Source organism: Barbus barbus (assembly GCF_936440315.1).
Source record: "Barbus barbus genome assembly, chromosome: 43".
NCBI lineage: Eukaryota > Metazoa > Chordata > Actinopteri > Cypriniformes > Cyprinidae > Barbus > Barbus barbus.
This window is the reverse complement of record NC_136721.1, coordinates 21430293-21456399: the sequence shown is the minus strand read 5'-3', so window position 1 is coordinate 21456399 and position 26107 is coordinate 21430293. Positions and strand designations below refer to the sequence as shown.

At 33.4% G+C, this 26107-nt stretch overlaps 1 protein-coding gene across 2 annotated transcripts in view; it reads left to right on the top strand.

Moving 5' to 3' along the window:
* Window positions 1-25889, top strand: part of LOC306862446 (nuclear receptor subfamily 6 group A member 1-B) — a 26127-nt gene extending 238 nt beyond the window's left edge. Inside the window, exons 2-10 of one of the 2 annotated variants that reach the window (XM_079405254.1) lie at window positions 7515-7550; window positions 16200-16427; window positions 17955-18010; window positions 20326-20486; window positions 21893-22099; window positions 23159-23413; window positions 23511-23632; window positions 23711-23863; window positions 24569-25889. In XM_079405254.1, coding sequence (XP_079261380.1) covers window positions 7515-7550; window positions 16200-16427; window positions 17955-18010; window positions 20326-20486; window positions 21893-22099; window positions 23159-23413; window positions 23511-23632; window positions 23711-23863; window positions 24569-24684 — 1334 coding nt within the window. In that variant the 3' untranslated portion in view covers window positions 24685-25889. The remainder of the gene's footprint in view (window positions 1-7514; window positions 7551-16199; window positions 16428-17954; window positions 18011-20325; window positions 20487-21892; window positions 22100-23158; window positions 23414-23510; window positions 23633-23710; window positions 23864-24568) is intronic. The other variant, XM_079405255.1, reaches the window with a different exon arrangement.
* The last annotated feature ends 218 nt before the right edge of the window (window positions 25890-26107 follow it).

Here is a 26107-nt window from a genome sequence, read left to right as displayed (position 1 = left end):
ACAGTTCTGAATCTTGTATTTTGCATGAGGGCATAATTCAAGCAAAGTGTATTGTTGTGCTTTCTTGTTTCTCAAATTATCCTTCACGCGTTTGTTTTAAATAATGTAGCCTACATTTAGAGCTTTCTCAATGGAACTTTGTGCAGTGTTAATGCAATTTGTAAATTGTTACCCGTGTATGGAGTAAAATGTGTGTGTAATGTGATGAATGGACCTATAGAGCTGGAGTTTGGGGACAGTGAGGTCTTTTAAAGCGCTGCTGAGGAATGTTTTTTATATGCACGACCGCGAGGAATCGTAAAAGATGAACTTTTGAACTTGAGCGAATCACTCTCGAGCGCCACAAAAACACGTCGATAACAACAAACAAGCAGCTGTAGCATTTATAATCAGTGAAGATAAATCAATAGAGAAAAAAATAATTATATGTACAAAAAATATATTTATTCATTAATTACACTAGTTTGTTTAGAATATTAATAATAATAATAATAATAATAATATATTAATTACAAACTTTGTTTTTCACCTGGAAACAAATAGAAGTTGAATATCTTTACTCAGTTTATTACTAAAGCCCATGCATGTTACTATGGGATGTGATGGTCCTGAGATCATTCACTCCAAAAGGTTCTTTATCTTCATTAATGATTTTTACCTTTAACATCCATGGAACCCTTCACATCTATAAAAGGTTCTTTATAGTGGAAAACAGTATTATTGTTTTTCACAATAATAAAATTGGTTCTTTTTAAGAACTGTTGACTGAGGTTATTTTTGGAACAAAAAAGGTTCTCTATATCATCACTGTGAAAACCTCCTTGTGGAACCTTTTTTTAAGAGTGTTGGAAGATTACAATTTACAATCTAAAGATGTCTCTGCATATTCAGGGTTAGCAGGATTCAGCAAATGTGATCATTTATGTGACTCGGTAAAATGCTAAGTAATGTGATATTAGCACAAAAAGTGTATCAAACTCACATGCTGTGTAATTAATCAGTAGCTTCTGCTCTGGTAGAGCGGGGTCATGTCTTGACCCTCTATATAGAGGTGTATCAGATGGATGCGTAATAAGAGAAGCATTTACCATTACTGTCTGAAGAGAATGAATGTTTATTGTTGGTGTAAATTATTCACGAATAATGTTACACTATATTTATGGTGTAAGAGCTATTAGTCACAGGTTGAGTCATAGGTTGATCATCTAAATTAAGTGATTCAAATATATATATATATATATATATATATATATATATATATATATATATATATATATAAAATCACTTAATTTAGATGTTAAAACATGAACTACATTAAGGAAACGGGTACACTCTAAGATGACCAGCTTGTTTTTAGCACACACAAAGGTTGCCAGGACTACCAAATTTTACAGCTGCATTTCCAACATCTGTTTGGCACATATATGCACACATTAATACAGCAACTGAGGACAACACAAACACACACAAATCCAACATGTTAAATTTTTACAGAACCTGAAACTCAATAATTCAACAGTTACATTAAGTCTAGCTATATGAGTGTTGCTATAGAAACACTGGATTGGTCACCGCACATACCAGAATACAACTGTATAGTCAACAGCCTTGACCTTTCACTTCTGAGTGACCTTTCTCCTCTCACTGACCTTACGGAGAGGAAAACGAGAGAGGAAGGACATGCTAATGTGTATGTGCTTTATATGCATAATACATTTTATAAACATTTTCAATGTAAGATGTAATCGTATTTAGTTATTTATATAAATTAGACTTTAAATATCAAGTTAAAAACCCCTCAAATTTCCTCCATTACTAATAGTACAATTACTGTAGGTGAAAGGGAGTTTGTGTGTGTGTGTGTGTGTGCACCTGGTATTCATCACGTCCTGGGGACCAAATGTCCCCACAAGGATAGTAATACCAGTAAATCTTAATCTTGTGGGGACATTTTTTGGTCCCCATGAGGAAACAAGCTTATAAATCATACAGCATAAAGTTTTTTGAAAATCTAAAAATGCAGCATGTTTCCTGTGAGGGCTAAGTTTAGGTGTAGGGTTGGTGTAGGGCAATAGCACATACAGATTGTACAGTATAAAAACCATTACGCCTATGGGATGTCCCCATAAAACATGGAAACCCAACATGTGTGTGTGTGTGTGTGTGTGTGCGTGCGTGTGCGTGCATGTTTGATTTGAGATTTGGTCTTTAAGGTCAGTATACCCTTCCCCCACAAATAAACAAACACATGTCATAAACACCTAGAAGATAAACTTCCTGTCCTCCACCCTCACAGGGATCATAACCCCCCCCTTGCCCCTGGCCATTCCATGACCCCTTGTTTTGACCCTCTTGTTGCCATAGAAATCTCGACGGACATGTTGAACAGGTAGATTCGTTCTGCACCATGAGAGTTTTTGTTTTCCATTAATTTTGCTTTATAAACTGCACTTTTTAAGCATTGCATTTTGAAGGGATGGTCCAGAGAAAAATGAAAATTCTTTGAAATCTTAAGTCATTCCAAATCTGTATGACTTTCTTCTTGGGAAGACTTATTTTGAAGAATGTTTGTAAATAAAAAGCTTTGGTTCCATTATGTGGACAAAAATATACTGAATGTCAGTGGGAACTGAAATTATTTAGTTACCAAAATTCTTCAAAATATCTTCTTTTGTGTTAAGCATAGGAAATTAAATCATATAAGTTTGGAACGACATGAGACTGAGTAAATGATGACAGAATTTTAATTTTTGGCTGGACTTTTCCTTTAAAGGTGTTGGATCTGTGTTTTCGATATCTTTTAGCTTGAATTTTTATAGATAACATAGCAAATATCTTAAAAAGATGCTTAAAATTTTCTCTCATTTTCTCATATTTGAACCAAATCTCAAATTGAATCAATTCTAAAACAGCATGCAATAAAATGCTTACATGCAGAAATTAAATATGATTCTATTGTAAGTAAAGCAACTACATTTTTATAGCAGAAGCTGGAGAAAATGGAAGTACAGTAGCCGATTCTGTGCTATAGCATATGCAAAGAGTTCATAATAAATAATACATGTAATCTGTGATATGATCTTTTCTGAGTACAGAAATCTTACCTGTTTTTTTTACCCATTTATTGCTGAAAAATATCACATTTTATTAGGTTGTTTGTTAAAACAAGACATTTTACATGTGATTAAAACACTCTTAAAGAATGATTGACACATGTTTTAATAGGAAATCCAAATACTACACAATTTCTCATTGGAATCAGTGTGCTACTTGGTGTTTCTTTGTAATTATTTGTGATATTTATTAGCAGTTACTAAGTGAAAATAGTTTCCTATCTTTTTTCAAGTAAATCCTAATCCACATTCTTCAGTGTACATAAATCATGAATTTAGGCCTGGATTTGTGTAGAGTGTAGATGACATGCGCACACACACACACACACACACATTGTGATGAGCAGAGGTTCAGGGGGGTCGGCTGGGATCTCATGTCCTTGGATCTGAATGATGAAGCTCTGGAAAATGGAAAATAAATGGATATTCAGGTTACATATCACTACTACATCTGTACAGCTCCCCTCCCGATCCCTCTTTCCTTCCATCAGCCAAGTGGAACAGAAGACATCTGGGCAGCCTCATCCTTCTCTTCTGCAGGCGGGGGGTGGGGTGTTGGTATGTGCGAGTTTGCTTTTGTATGCATATGTCCCTATACCTGTGAGACTCTGTGTGTGTTTGGCCTGTGTGAATACATATTAAGTAGTTTTTTTAACTTACAACCTATTCCATTGCTTCCATTGGAACGTTTCCCACTTACCAAATACTTAAAAATGAATAAATCAGCCCGTGTAACATGTAATACTTTAATAATTGACTAAATAAATACAGTTCTTTATTTATAAAAAATAAACAAATCTTTCCTGTGAAATTCAGTAATTCTGTAAAAGTAGTAATACCATTATAATCCCTGCAGAAAAAAAACGTAGACCCCCCCCCCCAAAAAAAAACACAATAGAAAATGTAATGGATTTAAGGGTTATAATGGGAACTGTATTGGTTTTAATGTAAACTATAATGGTGTCTACTGGTGTTTGATGCATTCTATTGGTGGGATGTAATTTAGCAGGTGGCAACCAACAGAACAACAGTAATTCCTATTTTTTAAATTTTTATGCATTTAGCAGACGTTTTTATCCAAAGTGACTTACATTGCATTCAAGTTACAGATTTTTACATTTTATCAGCTCTTATAAAATAATAGGGATGGTCATAGAATAGAATAATGCCCAAAACAGTATTTTATAATGGTTTTTATGGAAACTATAAGAATTTCTGTGATGGTTTCTATTGTTTTTTTGTTTTGTTTTTTCAGCAGGGTAATGATACTCATACTGTGCTGCACATTATTGACAATATTGAGCTGAAGCTTGACTTTGCAAATTTAAAATCGCAACTCAAATCGCATTATCTGTAAAAACAAATCGGCCTAATAATGAGCCAATATATATATTTTTTATTATTTGTTTGTTTGTTTTGCTTTGAGATAATCTGCCCGGAATGATTTCCGCTTTACAGATTCATAAACGTCCATGTAAATTATGTATATATGAATATTTATGATATATTTATATATTAATAATAAAGCATTTCATTTCCATTTAATTTACATTTTAGATAAAATACTCATTTATTAATATCAGCATATTTATTTTTATAAAAAAATAATTTGCTGTCATTAAATTGACATTTAAATTGTGTATAAAATACGTGTTTATTAATATTAATACCATTATATTTCATATTATTTATAAAACATATAGATATGTTTATATTTCGATTTAATATAGCCTAATTAAAATTACATTTAAGTTGTACATAAAATACACATTTATTAATATTAATATATTTATTTTTCATAAAAACATTTCCATTTGCTAAAATTAAATTTTCATGTAAATTTGATATAAAATGTACATTGATATTAGTATCAATACATTTATTTCTTTTATAAAAACATGTCCATTTTATATTATTAAACTAATTTAAATTGTATATAAAATACACTTTTAGTGTTATTAATACCAATGTATTTAATTTTTTAAAAACATTTTCATTTAATATCATTAAATTATTATTTATATTTTGTATGAAATACCTTTATTGAGCTTAATGTCAAAATATGTATTTATTATTTATAGAAAACATTTCTTTGCCATCATTATATTAATATCACTAAATTATGTCATTTTATAAATATTTTCAGTGACCACAAAATATTTGCAAACTTTAAAGGCACAAAATTTCATTGCTTTAGATTGAAAATATCATACAAAGTAGCATATAAATGTATTTTGATTTCTTTTTACAAAACAATAGATATACTTATATTTATATCATAACTTATCTATTCTGGTTGTCAAACTTTAGCGCAACATCTGGTTTGATAATTTGACTATTAAATGCAATGATATTCAAACATTTTAATGTCAAAACATCTTAATTGTTCAAAACCTTTTTAGAGCCACTATATGTATATATATATAACTGAAAAATACAGTTTGGTGAACCACTAATGGAAAGCAGTATTAGCCGCTCTAGATTGAGCAGAACCAATCCTAGACATTTTAACCTGTTTAACATTGTCCAAAACGTAAATACTTCAATGGTCTGTTGAGGTTCAGTGGGATGGAGTGAGAAAATGTGTGTAGCACCGAAGGCAGATGAGTATTTGGTACTGTAGCTCAATTCCAACGGCCTACAGCCATCTCAGATATTAGATTATCTTCAAGGAGCCTGCGGTTGGTGGAGTGCGTGTGTGTTCTGCTCCACCATATGCCATGGATTGCTGGAGTGTGTGTGTGGAGCCCTGTGTGTGTGGCAGATCAAAAATCAGCAGCTGTCAGCGAGCCGAGGAGATCACACTCATACACACACACACACACGTGGCACTTTCTGAAGAGGTCGCAGAGGTCACGTCCTGAGGGACAGAAGTGAGAGGACTGGGCAGATGGGTGTGTGTGTGTGTGTGTGTGTGTATTAGAGGAAGATAGATAGAGAAAGTGTTGTTTTAAGAAAGAGAAGAGGCTTTGTTTTAAAGCGCTCTTGATGTTCTCTGTGGTTCGATGAACTCCTGTGCAACATTTAAGTGTGTCCATTATAAGAACATTATAATGTTCATTTTAGCTTGAAATAGATGATGATAATGGCTGAAATGCCTGTGAAAATATTTATTGAAGGAATTTAAGGGGATGGTTCACCCAAAAATGAAAAATGTACAAATTTACTCATCCTCGTGTCACTCAAAAGAAGCTTTAATTAAGAAAAGCAGCTAACTACAATAAAGATATGCAAGCATAAATAATCTAGCAACAATTATTTGGTGCAAATCAATGAGGACTTCAATTATAGTATTAAATTGAAGTTAAAAAATTAAAGTTAAACAATTAAAATAGTTTTGATTTAGTGTTAATTGAAATAAATCTGAAATAAAGTCAAAAAAATATACGCTTATATGTGACCCTGGACCACAAAACATAAGTAGCATATTTAATAGCCAACAATATGGATCAAAAAGGGTTTTGTGGTCCACGGTCACATTCACTATATTGCCAAAAGTATTGGGTCACCCCCTTCTAATGAACAGGTTTGACTACTTTAGTAATTTCTATGAGTACAAATCTTAATGTTTAAGCATATAATGATATTCTAGGGAATTGTGTGCTTCTAATTTTATAGCAACAGTTTGGACAGGACCCTTTTCTATTCTAACATGACAGTGCCTCTGTGTATAAGACACGGTTCAAAAAGACATGATTGATTGAGTCAGTGTGGAAGAACTTGACTGGTCTGCAGAAAGCCAAGTCTTGATTCCAGCTGAACACCTCTGGTGTGACTTTATATGCAGACCTTGAGCCAAAAACTCATCACCAAACACCAATGACTTGTACATACACTATATGGGCAAAAGTATTGTGATACCCCCTTCTTTAGAACAGAAAAAGGCACTAACAAAACTGTGGCAACAAAGATGAAAACATAGTTCATGTATTTAAAAATTGTATTTCAATCTCTGTTGAAACAGTTTTGGACATGTCTAAAATTACTGTACGCATATGTACAAGTCATTGGTGTTTGGTGACCAATACAACTATATATAATATAATATCATAGAAATGACTAAAGTCAAACCTGTTCATTAGAAGGGGGTGACCCAATACTTTTGGCAATATAATGTATATAAAAACTTATCGAAGTCCCAGTTTGTTAAATTACTAAAACATAAATGGATATAAATTAAGCTAAGTAAAACAATTTTTAAAAAGCAAAGGCTAATAAAAATAACAAAATTACTAAAACTTTAATTTTAAATGAATACTGAACATATAAGAATAAAATCCAATTCAAATTATTAATATACTGTATATTATATTATATGAATATATGAATAAATACCGACTTCCTAATGTCCTCTTTTTCTGTTCCCTCCTCATATTCTCTCACTCTTTCTCCCATCTGCAGGTTTTTATGAGGAGAACTCCCTTCAGGACGACACAGGTGAGGAAACGGTGCAGGATCTCAGTGCTGACATCTACTGGCTTTAATGCACACTCGTTTCTGTGCTTTGTGTCTCAAATATTTTTAGATTGCGCAGAATAGTGAACATTACAGTGTTTTTTTAAAATTGTGTTTTTATTTTATTAATATTTTTAAGAGAGGGTTGAGCATTTGCTATTGTGACATTCTGGAATACAACTTAAATATAGAGGGAGTTAAAAATAATAACATCCAAGTGTCTGCAGTACTCAGTTTCACCAATAGAGCATGTCACAGAGCTCTTTTTTCCCCTCTCTCTCATTCTCCAAAGCTCTGGTGAAAGTGCACCTTTTAGAGGTCAGAATAAGTTCAGGAGCTTCTGATCTTATGTTGCCAACAAATCCTGTGATGCATGCATGCATGATGTTGTAAAGCTGTACAAGTCAGGGTCGAACATTGTTAGAGAAAGCACTTGATTTATGTGAGAAACCAATTAAGCCATAAAGTGGCGGAAGAGAGTTCCAGAAGCGTGCGGACACACACACTCACACTGGTGACATCACCTTCACTCCCTGTGGCAGTGGAGTCAAAGTTAGGTCAGCAATTAGGCACAATATGTAAACAAGCAGGGATTCTACTAGGCATCTGATTGGCTAAAAGTATTTTGGTGATTTGGTTTGTTTATTTATTTTTTTATAGTACTATAATATTTAAAGGAATAGTTGACACAAAAATGAAAAATTTCTGAGAATTTACTCATCCACAGGCCACCCAAGATGTAGATGTAGTTTGTTTCTTCATCAGAACAGATTTGGAGAAATGTAGCATTACATCACTTGCTCACCAATGGATCCTCTGCAGTGAATGGGTGCCGTCAGAATGAAAGCCCAAACAGCTGATAAAAGCATCACAATAATCCACAAGTAATCCACACCACTCCAGCCTCCTCCAGTGAAAAAGTCCATCCTCTCACATCAAAGTCAACAGGCATATTTGTTTAGACCAGTTTAGTTTAGAACTGTTTTTGCTTGTAAACTGCTTGATTTGTGCAAAGACGTTTTCTTCAAATTTCTCTTCACTAGAGAAAGCAATATTATGAATATTTGTTTCTTAAAAACATGAATCTTTTTACTTCACAAGATGTTAATTGATGTACCAGAGTCATGTGGATTACTTGTGGATTATTGTGATGTTTTGATCAACTGTTTGGACTCTCATTCTGACGGCACCCATTCACTGCAGAGGATCCATTGGAGAGCAAGTGATGTAATGCTAAATTTCCCCAAATCTGTTCAGATGAAGAAACAAATTCATCTACATCTTGGATCAACTATTCTATTCAAGTAACATTTATTTATATAGTGTTTTATACGTACAGAATGTTTCAAAACATTTAGTTTTTATTCAGTATTATCAGTGCAGTCAATAATATTATTGAATATGAAATGTCTTTTAAACCCCTAGAGAGCCTTTGAATAAACACCAAAAGTGCAGAATTGCTTACCTTATACCTTTCACACCATCTTGTGCTTGTTAAGTGAAGGTTTGAGAGGTTTATGTCGTTTTCTCAGCTAATTTGACATCGGTAGGTCAGTATTTTGTCTGTAAAGTTCTGTTTTGTAGGTCTGAAGGTCACAAATGTCTGAAATGTCTTACCAGCTGATGTTCCAGTGTTCCTACTGCAGTTTGCACTCATTGGTCAGTGAGTTGCTCGCATGTTAAACCCAACGACATCAATGAATGTATATCGCAGCCGTAATAACGAGGAAAGCGGCAGCCGGTTTGCTAGGAGAGAGTTGACATGTGTAGTATATGGTACTTTCAGGGCACAGCCAACGGTCGATGGTTTCTTATGCATCCAAACTCACCGACAGCGTTGAATGTTCCCAGAATGCACCAGGTTTGTCTTTGCATGTCCCAAACTCAGTGTTAAATATGCTGTATCTTATCTACATTTGCTATTTGATTAAACACGCATCCGGCTGTGTTAGATCGCACTGGGAGATTGTGCAATTATATGCTGATTTTTTTTAGCATATAATTATTATTGTGGTTGTAATCATCTGCTATTGTATGATGGTCTTTAGTGGTATTGATTTGAATTAAAAATGGGAAAGCGTACAGAGTCGTACATCATAAGCGCTCTGATTTTTGTTAGCTAGGAAGAGACCGAAAACAATGTGGTTTTATTTCTTTTGTAAGAAATACAAAATACAGTTATATACTTTTTTTTTTTTTTTTTTTGCTTGAGAATCTTCTAATGCGCACTAAGCTACCAAAAAGTAATTTTTTTTTTAATATTCTTCAAAATACCCTATAAACACCTTGGTACGTGAGTGTAGTAATCATTATATACCAGTGTATATAACAAAATACTGTGGTATTACCACCTTTTTTCATGTGTACCATGATATTCTATCGAGCACCCTTTAAATACTATGGTAAATTGATATGAAACCATTCAGTAGCATGGTAAATATAAAAAGTACTATGGTTTTAGTATGTTATTTTATTCTGTACCTTATTCTTTAAAATAAATAATATGTTTTGAAGTAACTTGGTACATGAATATAGTAATCAGTACCATGGTATTTATTAAACTACTATTACCATTTTTTTTTACATATATTCTTTGGAGTACCCTTTGGAGTACTATAGATAGATAGATAGATATATACACATGTATAGTTTGCATGCCATGATACATGGATATGATAATCATTCAGTACCATGGTATATAATAAGGTGCTATAATTATATCACATGACATAGATCCTGATACTGTACAGACACTGATTTCTGATAATAAAATAATTTGATTCTAATTAGCATTGCAGTCATTTGCATATGCAGAACTGGGTCAGTGTCACAATGCATTAAGCTGAACCAACCAAATCAGACAAAAAAGTGACTGAACTTACAGAGAGAGATGGAGAAAGCTACAAATATATCAGAAGAGAAAGCATAAGACACCCTTACCTTGATATAATTACCTTGACTCTCCTGTCGTGTTGACTCTAATCAGATAAACAAGACTAGCTGCTTGTCGTCTAAAGAGTTAAATGATAACTGGAGAATGCCTGCCTGCTTTTTCTCTGTCTCTCTCGCATGAAGAAACTGCCATGATAAACAAACATGCACATTCTGGATGAGTCACTACAGAGCTAACATCCTCATTGTGTTCGTTGTATTTGAGATGAACTATATATGACCCAAATGATGTGCCGCTATGAATTTGGCCATGTGCATTGAGTGCTGGCTTCTGATTGGCTGAGATTCCTGATGCTGTGAATCGGAGCTCTCTGATTGGCCGAAGCTGGGTTCATTTGCATAGACAGAGAGACAGACAAAAAAAGACAAACAGAAAGAGAGAGATGTTGGCAAGACTCTTGGGAATAATTGATGAAAGATATAATGATCAAAGCGAATAGAGAAGATGTGGTAGATGGATACATTTCGCCATCGTGAAGTTAGCGTACGCTTAAATCATGCAATTTGATACGCTCTGCCTTCCGCTGGGAGCAAAAACACACCTGTCTAATACCTGCAAAACATTTCTGTGTGTGTTTTGAGGTTTTGTTCCATGGAAATGTTTGCCCCTAATCTTTCTGGACACCATAGGGGTGCATTTCCCACAATCCTCTTTGCCTATGGCGACCCTCTCACTCAACATGTCTTAACTAGGTCAACGCGCATATATAGGATCATATGAAGTAACCAGGCATATCTAAAACCCAATAAAATAGGACTGGGGCTCACAGACCAATGATCTAGATGCTGGATCAGGTCACACCGGGCGGGTTCTTCTGCAGGTTTAAATCCTTCATTCCTCCTAATCAGAAGAAAGAGGTTACACTGTATGAAAATGAAATTTACAGCAACTTTATTGTGTAGTGTAAATACCCTTGTGAAGAAGTACACTTCAACATACTTTGTGAGTAGATTATGAAAATAACACTTAAAGAATATTCTTAATTGCAAACCCAAAAATTTTAATTCTATTCACCCTCATGTCGTTCCAAACCTGTATGAGTTTCTTTCTTCTGTCAAACATAAAAGAAGATGATTTGAAGAATATTGGTAAGCAAACAGTTGATAACATTGCTAATGTTATATTTAATGTTAGTTTTATTTACAGACACATAATTGCATGCTATTTACAATAAAAAAAATGCAGGCCTATGATAGTATGTATAAAATGTATAATAGTTTTTTTTATATTTAATTCTATATTAAATATATATTTATATTAAATGCTGTTAGTTTACTTTTTTAACCCACTTAAGGACTTAATTATAATTAATATAATTTCACAATTGAAAGATATTGTCTTTGAAATATGGTTAAAGTGTACAGCCGAATATACTGACAAGCATTTATGGTAATTGAAAATATACTTTACATTTACATTTACATTTATTCATTTAGCTGACGCTTTTATCCAAATGCAATTTTAATGCAATTTCTATTAAAATTGGTATGTCATGTATTTATTTGTAATTATGAAGTTGCAATTTAAAACTTTAGCTATATCTAATATAACACTGACACTACAGTTGACATTAAGATCAAGTAATTAATTTTAGTAATTAATTAGTTCATTTAGTAATTAAAAGTAATATCAGTTATTTTCAAAAATGTACATGTGCTTTAATTTCATGTGCATAGTTTAGTCAGCACATCAAAATAAGTGTACCTTAAAGCACAACAAAAAATTAAAACAATGTTTTAAAATGTACTTTAAAATAAAACATAATATGACACTTAAAGTGCACTTAAGTGTACTTAAGTGTGTTAAAACATAGTCATGTTTATTTGCTTTAGTACACCTAACTTCACTTAAGTTCAATTAAGTGGCCTTTTATTTAATTAATATTATATTACAAGCATACTACAAGTGCATATTCAATATAATTAAGCACACTTCTTTTTACAAGTGGAAATATACTCAATTCAATGTTGGTGGTGTTTTAGCTGGGATAAGTCTATCACTAGTATCACTATCAGTTTAGCATGTGCAATGGTTTGGTTGTTATTTAGTCAACCAGCTAATTCCAGACAGTTGCTAGTAGAAACCAATATGAAGAATAATTGAATGTTGAAATGTCTATTTTTAACCCTTCACATCATCATCTTCAGATATTTCACAGATACTTGATGGCTGAGGTTCAAATCATGTTCTGGTCATTTTATTATTAACAATTTCCTCCAAAGCCATTACGTCCTATTTTCATTGGTTTGGTAATATGTGAGTGATATAAACCAGCTACAAAGATAGTAAGAAGACACAGAAGGCTTGTGAATTCCATTGCATCTGAATGTAGGAGGCGGTAATACACACTGACAGATCTAGAACAGTATGAATGGGGGATAGAGAGACGTGGAGTGAGAATGACAGAGGGATGCAGGGAAATCAAGGGATATGTTGCTCCTGCTGTTTTCTCTGGTGCTGTGAACTAGATGGGCCGGCATCATCATTAAACGCTGACTGTGAAACGACTGTTCCTTCTGATCAGCAGAATCACAGGCCTGTTCAGAGAGGAGGAGCTTACTCAATAATACTATATGCAGTATGCACTGTGCAGGCTTTGTGAATGCATTATGCATTAAACATTTTAAACACAGCTTTGTTGGTGCATGCCCTCATAAGTGCTATGAGCACATGCACTCTTATGCTCACAAAGGCTGTATTTATTTGATAAAAAAATCAGTAAAAACTAATATTGTGAAATATTATTACAATTCAAAATAACTGATTTTTTATTTGAATATATTTATAACTTTTTTACATTTATATAATGTAAATATATAATTTGTAATATTTCAAAATTATAATTAATATATAATTTATTCCTGTGACGGATCAGGATCATTACTTCAGTCTTCTTCAGTTTCACGTGATCCTTCAGAAATCATTCTAATATGCTGCTTTGCTCAAGTAACATTTTTTATTATTATTAATGTTGAAAATTTTTGCCCTGATTTATATTTTTTAGGGGTTTTTTTCTGAATTATTTGATGAATAGAAAGTTCAAAAGGACAGCATTTATTTGAAATAACATTATAAATGTGCTTTACTGCCACTTTTGATCAATTTACTGCATCCTTGCTGAGTGGATATAGGTGTTAATTTATTTTACTGTAGTTTTTTTTTTTTTTTCACCGGTCCAGCTGCATGCAAAGTTAAAATAACACAGAAACAAAACTGATTTAAATTTGCATAGCAAATACTGATTTTACTTTGACTTTGCAGAATTGTAAGGTTAATTTAGTTTTATTTACATACATTTTTTTCAAGCTTAAATAAGTGTATATATTTATAGCCCACTGACTGTTCAACAAATATTTTTTTTAATAGCTGATGCTGATATGTATATCAGAATTCTATCCTGCTTATTTTAAATTTCTTTAATTTCTTAACATCAAACTTAAAACCAATTAAGGATGACCATAAACTGCATTGGTTCAACTGCTGGTCCATATATTTGTCTGAACAATAAAATTGATTGAAATTTGTTTACTAAACACTGATTTTATTATACAAATTGGTATAATTTAATTTCATTATTTGCATTTGAGAGAATTGTTTCGTTCACCCTGCTGTCTGTCTGAATCTGAACAGACCTCTGACCAATTTCTGGCTTGTGAACTTGCGACCCACCACTTTTTAAAGAGTGGCCTGTTTCTTCCTCATTCTGTCTCTGTCAGAATGTGATGAGATGTTTTGTGGCATGATGATGATGATGCCAGTTTTTTAGCCTGTGGGTGATTATTTATTTTTTAAATCCTATTATTGCTTTTATTTGGACATTGGATGCATTAGATGGAGTGAGAGAGAGTGGATGTGTGTGTGTTTTCATGTATGTCACCCTGTTCAATTTAAAAAAAAGTGTGTTCCATAGTTCTTGTTTGCTATAAAGTTTGACCTGTGTTTGACCCAATCCACACATTACTGTGCCCTTACAACACACAGCCTTCTCGAGGGTTGTAAAATGGCTTTAGAGTTCAGGGTTAGGTTGAGTGCTTTCCATAGCGTTTACGACACTCAGGCTTTTAGAAGACCTTTCCGTGACCCCGACACTCAACTGCCCCCCCTACAGTTCAGCAGCACTTCTGAGAAACCAACATATGTCAAGAAGATTAGCCGATTCATTTCTGTGAATCAGTTCATTTGGGTGCTTAAAGCTATCGTGGATTCATTTAGGCAATCATTGCAAAGTCCCTGTATGGGATTGTACATATTCCTGGAAATTTCGACTACTGTTTGTTTGGATATCAGTTCAACTGTGAGGCCATGTAATATTGTTTGAATATAGATTGCATTCAATCGTCTCTGTTTCTATGTTTCCCATCCCCCTTCCTGCCAGCTCTGTGTCTCTTCGGTTTGTAGTGAAATCTGGGTCACGCCGCATGATGCTGTAAGTCATCTCAAACGCACAGTGAGACTGCAGAAGATTCCTGGCATTCGCGTATGTCACTTTATTATAATAATCCTGCTGTCTGTTGCGCTGAGATTTAGATAAGAACTTTTAGAAGTTTATTTAACTTTATAAGTTTGTGATTAGAATGATTTCAGCAGCTCACTAAACTCAGATTAACCTACTATCAGACATAAAAAATGTGTCATGATTTTTTTTTCCTTTTCTTAATATTAACCGAAAAGGTTATTTATTTTGTCAGATTACATTGGCGCACATATTTATATCCCAGTGTCTGATGCTTAGTGCTTCGGGGTTTTTTATAACAGATAAATATATTTTTTCTGATATACATATCAATGTATTTATATATTAAACCTATTTATCTTTTCATTGTATTAAAATATCGTAAGATGTATTATTTGTGATATTTTTTTGATTTTATTCATATTTGTTTAAATAATGTATTAAAATATCAAAATAATATATTTTATTGCTTTGATATATTTTACATTTTCTCATATCTTAAATAGAATTTTATTTTATTTTAATAATATTTATGTTTTATTTTCTTTAAATTTCATTTTATTTTTTGTGTATTACAATATCATGAAATAATGTATTTTAATGTACTTCTCATTTTATTTAATATATTTTAATGTTATTTCATTTATTTTTACATTTTAAGATTTTTATTTTATTTAATATAACTATTTTATTTTATTTTAATAATGCATTAAAATAACATTAAATACATTGTATTACTGCTATGTTTAGATTTTCTTGAAATTCATTTTAATTTAATTTTTAATAATGTATAAATAACATTAAGTAATATATTTTGTACTATATACTATTTTATTTTATTATTTTATTACATTTTTAGATTGTATTTTATTTTATTAATGAATTAATTTATTTATAAAATTAACATTCATGTATTTATTTATTTCGTTAATAAAATTTTTAGATTTTAATTAAGGTATTATTAATATTTATTAGATTATTCATGTTTTACTATACATCTGGTCACCAAAGGTCGGCAAAACCTCCCACATAAACATTTACCTTTCTACATGAAGACATAGCATTGATTTTGTATTGCTTTTATACAAAGCTGATAGTACTACTTACTATGGACACTGATAATTTGTCCCCAATACTTAAGAAATGTAAACTTCAGTAGGAAAAACGAGGCCTCACTCTTTAATTTGCATGTAATTAAATTACATCTTTCTGTCTTTCTCTGTAGAGAATGGCGGTGAGCGCTGGTGTCTGATCTGCGGTGACCGGGCGTCCGGGCTGCACTATGGCATCATTTCCTGTGAGGGCTGTAAGGGCTTCTTCAAACGCAGTATCTGCAACAAGCGCATCTACCACTGCAACAGAGACAAGAACTGCCAGATGTCCCGCAAACAGCGCAACCGCTGTCAGTACTGCAGACTGCAGAAGTGCCTTCAGATGGGAATGAACCGCAAGGGTGAGCCAGACACACACACAAACACACACAGACACACAAACAAACACACACACACACACACACACACAGACACACAAACAAACACACACAAACAAACACACACACACACAAACACACACAAACAAACAAACACAAACACACACACACACACACAAACAAACACACACACACACACACACACACACAGGTGATGATGATTCAAACCAGCAGATTTGGTCCTGATTAAATCCAGCATGTTTACATACAGACCTGTGCTTCAGAAACGCAGTGACAAAACCGGTTTAAATCAAGGTTATTATTATTTATTATTCAAATGAAAATTAGAACAACAATTAAAAAAATGATTAACTAAAATATGTTATAAATTAATAGCATATATGAATATTACAATAATGTAATATATATAATAATGTAATATAACATTGATTTCAAATTCTGATTTATTCTAAAAATAGTATAATTTATATATAAATGAAAATGTTATTTTGTTAAAATCATCATCATCCTTGTCTAAAAGAAAATAAAAATAACCATGATTTATTTTTAGTTTAAGTTTTTGATAAAAAATATTATAAGACCATAAAACTTTAAAACTTGGCTATTAATCAGCTAAGACATCCTTTAATCTTTTTCTTTGGCCTTGTTTTATCTGAACTTTACCTGTGTTATTTTTCTTTTCCTCCTGTTTTGCACACATCCATTCAGAATTACAATTTCACCCTAATTATGCAGCACATGTCTTCTGTGTAAACACAAAAACAGAATGTTCGAGGATTATGCACTTTTTAATATGTATTTACCTCTTAACTCGATCCCTCTCATCTGCTCTTTGATGCTGTTTCATTAGAAGCAGATATCTGATTTTTCTATTATGTAAATGAAGAGATATAGATCAGGGTTTGATTGGGCATGCCTGAAGAAAAATGCACAGAAATCAGATCTGGGTCAGATCCAGAAGATCTGGGTTGCGACGCTGATAACAGATTTCTTGATCCACAGCATGATGTCCCTCTCTGTCTATTTCTTTGGGCAAAACTCTCTCACACACATAAACATTAAAATAATTTACCATTTCTATTTAGCCTATAGCAAACACTGTTGATGTACTTGCCTGTGGTCTGCACCAGAGGGAGCTGTTGGTCTTTATTGCTTTATCAGACAACAACTTAACAATATTTTATTTGCAATACTAGCAACCTGCTTTTATACTGTAGAATGTGGTTAATTTTTAATCAATTTTATATAATATATATATTATTGGCAATCCCATCGAGAAATCAGTCAAGAATGAGACAAAGAAAAATCTTTGTATTTAACCAAATTGAACATATAAGGACATACTGAGTGAATTGCATTTTTGGATGTAATATTTATGCTGTGCTCTCTTTTCACATTTTGGCAAATGATAACAAATCTTCCAGGTTTTTAGTACAAAATTGCTATTCACAGTAAATGAATATTGTAGAAAGAGTATTTGTAGGATGGAAGTATGCAGTTCAAAACATAACATTTGTATCTCTCTTTCAGCAATCAGAGAGGACGGGATGCCAGGAGGGAGGAATAAAATGATTGGACCTGTACAGGTAAGACAGTTCTGTTGTTTTTTTTTTGTTTTTTTTTTTTTACGTAGATATTGTTTGAGGACAAATTAGTCCCCAGAAGTTAGCTAAATCTGACAAAACCTCCTTTTTGGAGTGTCCATATTTCATTTGTATGCTTTAAAAATAGTCTTTTTCCTTATATATATATATAAAAAAAACCTAAATGTGATTTTGTTAACCTTATGTGTGAAACTCAACTGTTTTCTGCAATTCTCCAGCTGTGGTGGAGAGTCTTTAGCCACTCAAACGCTCCTCCTCACCGTGCTTTAGGACGATATAGACACATGTCCTCTTCCAGGCAGTTTCGTAACATTTTATGTTGATTGGAAATTCTTAATTATTGGCCTGATGGTGGAAATGGGAATTTTCACTGCTCTAGCTTTTTTCTTAAAGCCACTTCACTAATTTGTGAAGCTCAATTATCTTTTGCTGCACATCAGAAATATATTTGTTGGTTTTTCTCATTGTGATGGATGATTAAGGGAATTTGGGCTTTGTTTTCCCTCCTATTTATATTTCTGTGAAACAGGAAGCTATGGCTGGATAATTTCATGTTCATAATCACCCTGGAGTGCTCAAAATTGTGAATATGAATGGGAATATACTTCAAAGATATTTTACTCATAAGAATTTCTAGGGGTACCAATATTTGTGTCCAACGAGGATTTGAGAAAAACATTTATTTCATAATGATATTTCCCCCCATTTTAAATCCTTATTATCCAATGAAAGCTTAGATTTTTGTGATTTAAAAAAAAATAAAAGATCAAAAGGATTAACAATGCAGATTAATTTTCACAGCCTTCTTTGATCATATTTACCAAGGGTGCCGATATAATGTTTTTATTCAGCAAAGGCCACACTAAATTGATCAAAAGTGACTAACGTTTTTAATTTTAAAAAAGATTTCTATCTCAAATAAATCTTTTTTAATTTTCAAATAATCAAAAATCCTGAAAAAAATTCACGGGGTCAACAAAAGTTGAACAACTATTTTCAACATTGATAATAGAAATGTTTCTTGAGCAGCAAATGAGCATATTAGAATGATTTCTGAAGGATCATGTGACACTGAAGACTGGAGTAATGATGCTGAAAATTCAGTTTTGCATCACAGGAATAAATTACCTTTTAAGGTATATTCAAATAGAAACATTTTAAATTGTAATAATATTTCACAACATTGCTGTATTTTTAAATCAATTGACTGTCTTTTTGATCAAATAAAAGCAGCCTCAGTGAGCATAAGAGATTTCTTTTAAAAACATTTTTAAAATCCTACCAAACCTGTAGTGTATAGATTGAATTGATTGAATTGTTCATACTACTTCACACAATCTCTGCACATTCCTGCAGAATTTAACCTTAAGTGCTTCTTGCCGCTGGGTACTATAGCTCGCGTCTCATTTTTGTGTTTCCTCTAAGAGCTGAGGGAGATTGTGAAGGCCACAAATGGAGGAGATCAATTGTTCTTTGATACAAACAGAAACCCTCTCCTTCTCTCTCCCTTTCTCTCTCTTTCTTAAAAGCATGTATATAGCATATAATATGTAGACTGTAGAGCATGAGACTGAGATGCATAGTGTGTGTGTCTCTGTGGCCTTGTTATATGCACTGAAATGTTTAGTTGGATTGTCGCCGTCTCTCAGGCATTAGTTTACATCTTGCGCAGTTTAAAACCACAATCGACAGATAACAATTGAGGATGGGCACAAGAGAAGCAAAAGCTTGTTCTGACCTGAGTGCCTATCCAGACACACCTGTTGCTATTGATTTTGTCTATTATTGTCAGACTTAAAACATACAAAAAAAATCTGTACGAGTACATGAGTTCTCATCAGCAATTTCAGCTTTATTCACAACAAACCACTCCACTACTTATCAATCTCAATCCTTTATTTCCCGGAAACATTCACATCACTGATTTTCTCCATTTAGGGGAAGTCGTGGCCTAATGGTTAGAGAGTCGGACTAGTAATCGAAAGGTTGCGAGTTCGAGCCCCCGGCCGGCAGGAATTGTAGGTGGGGGGAGGGAATGTCCAGCGCTCTCTCCACCCTTAATACCACGACTGAGGTGCCCTTGAGCAAGGCACCGAACCCCCAATTGCTCCCCGGGCGCTGCAGCATGGCTGCCCACTGCTCCGGGTGTGTGTTCACGGTGTGTGTGTGTGTGTGTGGATTTGTTCACTACTCACTGCTGTGTGTGTGCACTTGGATGGGTTAAACGCAGAGCACCAATTTCGAGTATGGGTCACCATACTTGACAATACGTCACGACTTTACTTCTCTCTGCATAGATCTCACTGGAGGAGATCGAACGAATCATGTCTGGCCAGGAGTTTAAAGAAGGAGCTGAACTATCAGATTCGTGGAGCCACGGCTACAGTCGCCACAGTTCACCTGGCAACAGTATCTCCGAGGGCGGCCAGACCTTATCTCTCTCCACGCTGTCAAACAGGTGTGAGCCGAATGAGATGTTCGAATCCGTTTCCACACGGACGCGCTGACCTGCGCCTGTCCTTTTCATGTGCAGGGACAAATGGCTTTGATTAAATTGAATTAGGAGATGTTTGTGTAATGGAACGAACCAGATACTAAAAATAGCAAAAAGTGGAAAAATGATAAAGAAATGCTCAAAATTGATGCTGTGTATAGTTCTTAATTAATGGATTTATTGTGCATGATATTGTGAAGACAGTTTTTTATTTATTTTTTTAATCTTTCATTGTGGAATGACCACATGCTATAACAAATGTGAGCAAAGAGTTGAAACTAAATTGGTGCTATTCATATTTTTGTATTAATTTATTGTGCATGTCATTGTAAAGACAAAAATGTTTGTTTTTTCCATAATCTTTCAAAAAAAAATAATATTTGTGTTGTGCAACGAACCTCATGCTATAACAAACGTGAGCAAAGAGTAGAAACAAGATAAAGAAATGCTCAAAATTTATGCTATTTTTACTTTATATATATATATATATATATATATATATATATATATATATATATATATATATTTTTTTTTTTTTTTTTTTTTTTTATGTATTTTGCATGTTATTCCAAAGGCAACATTTTTTTTTTTGCATAATCTTTCATAAAAATGTAATATTAGTGTTATTAAAAAATCACATACTACCACAACATTAGCAGTCGAAACGACAAAGAAACACTCAATTTATTCTATTTTAATTCATTTTCACAAAGAAAAAAATGTTTGTTTTCATCATTTTTAATTAAAATGAAACAACTTTTTTCCAACAGTCTTTCTTCAGTCTTTTCCATAAATAGACACGTTTCACTATCTGGTCAGTTCCAAATGCATAAAATTCATAGATAAAATGTATTTTTTTGCACTTTTAAACATGTGACTTTGTGGGAATATGTGAGAATCGAAATGGGTTGCAAATCCATGATATTATTATTATTAAGTCAATGTTATTATTATTAAGATATTATTGTTAACTAAAAAAAATATTATTTTAAATAAAGGTTAATTGAGATAAAATATTGAAAACTTAAAACTATTTTATTTCATCTAATTGTCAAGGCAACATTTCCCATTTTTGTTTAGTTTAAGTAGAGGTTCTAAAATAACGAAAAACTAATAAATTAATTTAAAACTTAATATTATATAGACATATTTTTAAAATAAAAGCTAAAAGGATGCAATAAAGTTAGTAAACTTAAAAAAAATTAAAAAATAGATTAAAAATAAAATCAAGAACTACTACTAAAATGACTGTTGGAAATGCTATTTCATGTTGATTTTTGGCTTTATATCAAATTCCATTTATGCTAAGATTGCTTTTGTATATATGGCATGTACAATGTAAAATTTCCTTTCTGGTTCTCTCTCTGCAGCCATTCTGTGGATGTGAGCACATACTCTGTGTCCTGTGGAGATCAGTGCAGCAGTCCTCAGCTAACACACTCTTTCCTGTTGTGTAAATATCCTGTACCGCCCTCTACTGGCAGCAGGCTGAAGCCGCAGTCACACACACTGACAGCCCAGCTGCTCCCTGCTGAAGACCCCACACCTCTCACTACACCCATGGTCATAGAAGAGGGGTAAGACACACACAGAATTAAATATCAAACATGAATTTTGTGTTGCATTTGACGTTTTCAAAAGGGACATGTTTAAGTCTAGACAATATATTGCATATTTAAAATAAATTTGTGGTGGGTTTTTTTAAAAGAAGCAATATTGTGGGTATTTACACTCTTACTTGACCGTTAAGTGTCCAAAAGTCTGTGTTAGCTGTAGGTTTAATGGTCCAGATCTGAAAAACTATGGCACCATTTTTATGTAAATGTAACATGGGAGCTTGTCTTGAAAACGCACCTGACCTTGAGCTAAATGCTGATATATTTTTAGTTATTTTTTAATGGGTGATATGACTTCTTTAGTTAGAGCTTACCAGAAAAATGTATCATATGTTAATTTAAATATGTTTTGGGTTTGCTTGGTCATTATTTTGTGTTTATGTAATCAAGCCTTAGATGCAGACATGGAAATAAAAATAAATAACTACTACTACTAATGGATGATCCGAAGAGTGAAACTGAAAATAAAAGCAATATTTATCCCTCATAAAGGCAATAAATTTTTCTTATTTAATTTTTTTGTACTTGCTAATTAAGGGTTACTAGAATAATTTATTTTAAAGCTTGGTATGTTTAATTTATTTCAGTGAATCATGTTTTAATTAATTGTTCAACACACAAATTCATTGTGTGATTTGCTTGCATCATCATTTAAAAATATTCCCAGGAGCACCTGGATGGCTTTTTTTATCTTTAAAAACATTTTATCATTTAAAAAAATTTAAAATAACTGTTTTCTAATAAACTATCATTTATAATGCATTTTATTCCTGTGATATACAGCTGAATTTTCAGCATTTCCAGTCTTCAGTGTCATCTTTATAATGTGCTGATTTGCTGCTCACATTTAAATTTTATAAACCTTTGTGATATTTAATAATATAATCCTATTTGTTTATCTATAACATTGCTATATTACTCATCCCTAAACATATTCGCAAAGGAGGATTTACATTGCTCTTTACTGTGTCAAACCAGCCTGTTCAAGTCTAAGGTTCTCTCTCTCTGACGTTTGTTAAGGTATAATGTGACTCAGTCGGAGCTGTTGGCTCTGCTCTGTCGTATAGCAGATGAGCTGTTATTCAGACAGATAGTCTGGCTGAAGCGTTTACCCTTCTACAGCGATCTGTCCATCAAAGACTGCACTCGTTTACTGGGGGCTTCCTGGCATCAGCTCATCCTGCTCTCCTCGCTCACGGTGCACAGCGGACAGATACTGGGAGAACTGGCCAACATCACACACCAGTACACACCGTCCAGTCAGACACTACAGGGGTATGAACGATAATGACCAGTTGGGCACAGTAACTCCGCCCACCTTGAAATCTCATTGGTCCAAAATCTTTATGAATGTATGCATGTGTGTATGCAGGTTTGGTGAGGATGCTATGGAGGTCATGGAGAGTTTAAATTTTCTCTTTCGTAAGTTTCATCAACTAAATATCAGCAATGAGGAGTACAGCTGCTTAAAGACCATCACCCTGCTCAATCAAGGTAATACACACATACACTAACTTTGAGATCTTTGTGGCCATAGCAGATGTGTGTAATTTGAGTGTGTGTGTGTTGCAGATATGGCAGGTTTGTGCAACACATCCACGCTGGAACAGTTAAGTGAACGTTACTGGTCCGTGTGTCGGGACCTGACAGAACGACTCCACCCTCGCCAACGCAAACGCTTCTCTGAAATCATCACCTGCCTTTCTGAAATACGCCACACCTCAGGTGTGTATCTGTATCATTTTTTAAAGAAATTATAAACAGAGTAATAGAGTAATATATAATTGGAAATTAATACTTTTATTCAGCAAGAATGCATTAAATTGATCAAAAGTGACAGTAAAGAGTCACAAAAGATTTCTATTTAAAATAAATGCTTTTCTTTTCAACTTTTATTCATGAACAAAGTCTGAAACAAATATATCATGGTTTCCACCAAAAAAAATGTTTAGTTAATGTTTTCAACATTTAGTATTCTCAGCTTTGCATCACAGAAATAAATGACATTTTAAAATATATTCAAATAGAAAATTTATTTTAAACGGCAATAATATTCCACAATATTACTATTTCTGCTCAAATAAATGCAGCCTTTGTGAGCTTATGAAACTTTTTTCAAAACCATTAAAAATCTTACAAAAAAAGCCCATTTTGTTCCAAATCTTTTTGACTCTCACTGGCACTCAAATGAAGATGTCCACTGCTTATTTCCAGCATTTAGTTGAAAACCTAAAAACAGCTCAAAAACATTTTAGCCTCAAATTAGTTTCATTGCAGCACAGTATTTCAGATTTGGTGTGAAGTATTTCATAGATATGCATTATTTTCTTTTAAAATCTCGTCGCGCATCTATTTCATGATGCTGTTTGAATTTGCAGCAGTTAGCCAATCAAAATGTACCTCTGCTAATGACGTCATTATTGGTTACAGGTAAGATGATGGCCATTCCACTGGAGCTGCTCCCTCTGCTGTTTAAGGCGGTATTGTACTCATGCACAACCAATCAAAACCCCTGGCTAGCCAGCAGCTCCACCTCCAAGACATAAGCCACGCCTCCAACTAGCTGTTTTTATTTTTTTCCCCCAATGTATTTATTACATGACAAAGTTGAATGTAAAACTCTTGACAGATTTGTGTGTGATTTCAAAGTAGCGATCTACCAAATTAGATTTCAAGATGCCTGCAAAGATTACCTCAGGATCATGACTTTTGAAGGGAAAAAAAACGATTTAATGATCAAAATGAAAAGAAAACATACTGAAATGAACACACTGCAATCCATTGTTGAATTATGCAGCCTCTAGCTATGATATGAAATGTCCTTGTGTTGCAGGATGTCACTGATAAAATATGCCTGATAAAATAGTGAAGATGCCAAGGTGCTGAATTTCATTCAAAAAACAATGTTTCTTATTGAGATGATAGCTACATTTGAGCTATAGGGATTTAAATAGTCAAAATGATCATCACAAGTTTGAGTCCCAAAGCTGAGTGTGCCACAATGTACGTGCTGTTGACCATAATTTTTTCAGGATGGAGACTTCCGGTAACGTTTGAGCCAGTCGCCGGGGTAACGAAATGCAATAAGCACACTCTTTATCCCAGGTGTGTGTGTGTGTGTGTTACATGTGTAATTTCCTCTTATGTGTCTTCAAGGAAGTGTGAATGTTCGAACAGGGTTTATGTGTTTGTATTTTGCCATAGTTTTGTTGGAAACGTTATTCCTCCTTTTAATGATTTGTTCATTTTTACTCCTGTTTTTGAACATGTTATTATGTGTTTGAACTGTTACCAGAGGAGCCATTTCTCAGGAAGGCTGTTTGACCAGATGAGGGTTGAGTTTGATGGAGCATTCCACATATTACTAAACATTGGAAGAATTTTATGTGGTTTTAACCTTCCATTCCTTCTTTGAAAGTTTACATATCTTTTTTTGCTGCAGCGCAGACAATGAGAGGGTAGAATATAGCGGCGCTCTTACGGATCGCATGCGAGGGTCGCTCTGAAGAAGGGGGGTAATCATTTTCTTTGTGCACGCCATGATTCTCTCTGTTTTGTTACCATCTGAGGCCTTGAAGTGCCTGTGTAGTTGATGACATAAAGACCGGGCGGCAAGCAGACTGTGATGCTCAGCTGTTTGTCTTTCTGTTGACATTCATTGTTCAGCATGGTATTTTTCTTCTCTGCATTTGAATGTTTACAGCATTTAAAATTACATTGTACTTATTTGCGTTTCATAAAAAGGCCTGATAAACATATCTCTGTGTGTTGATTTATCATCAGTGTTTGGTCTTCTCTACAGTGCTCTACGTTCTTGTGTTTTCCTGGTTCTGTGGCCTTGCAGATCTAAAGTAGCATGCTTTATGACTGTTTTTAGTCAATATGTATTCAGTTTAAGGACATCTGTGTGCTAAACATTGACAAATTTCACTAGTCGATATATACAACACATTATTTACATTGATTCTT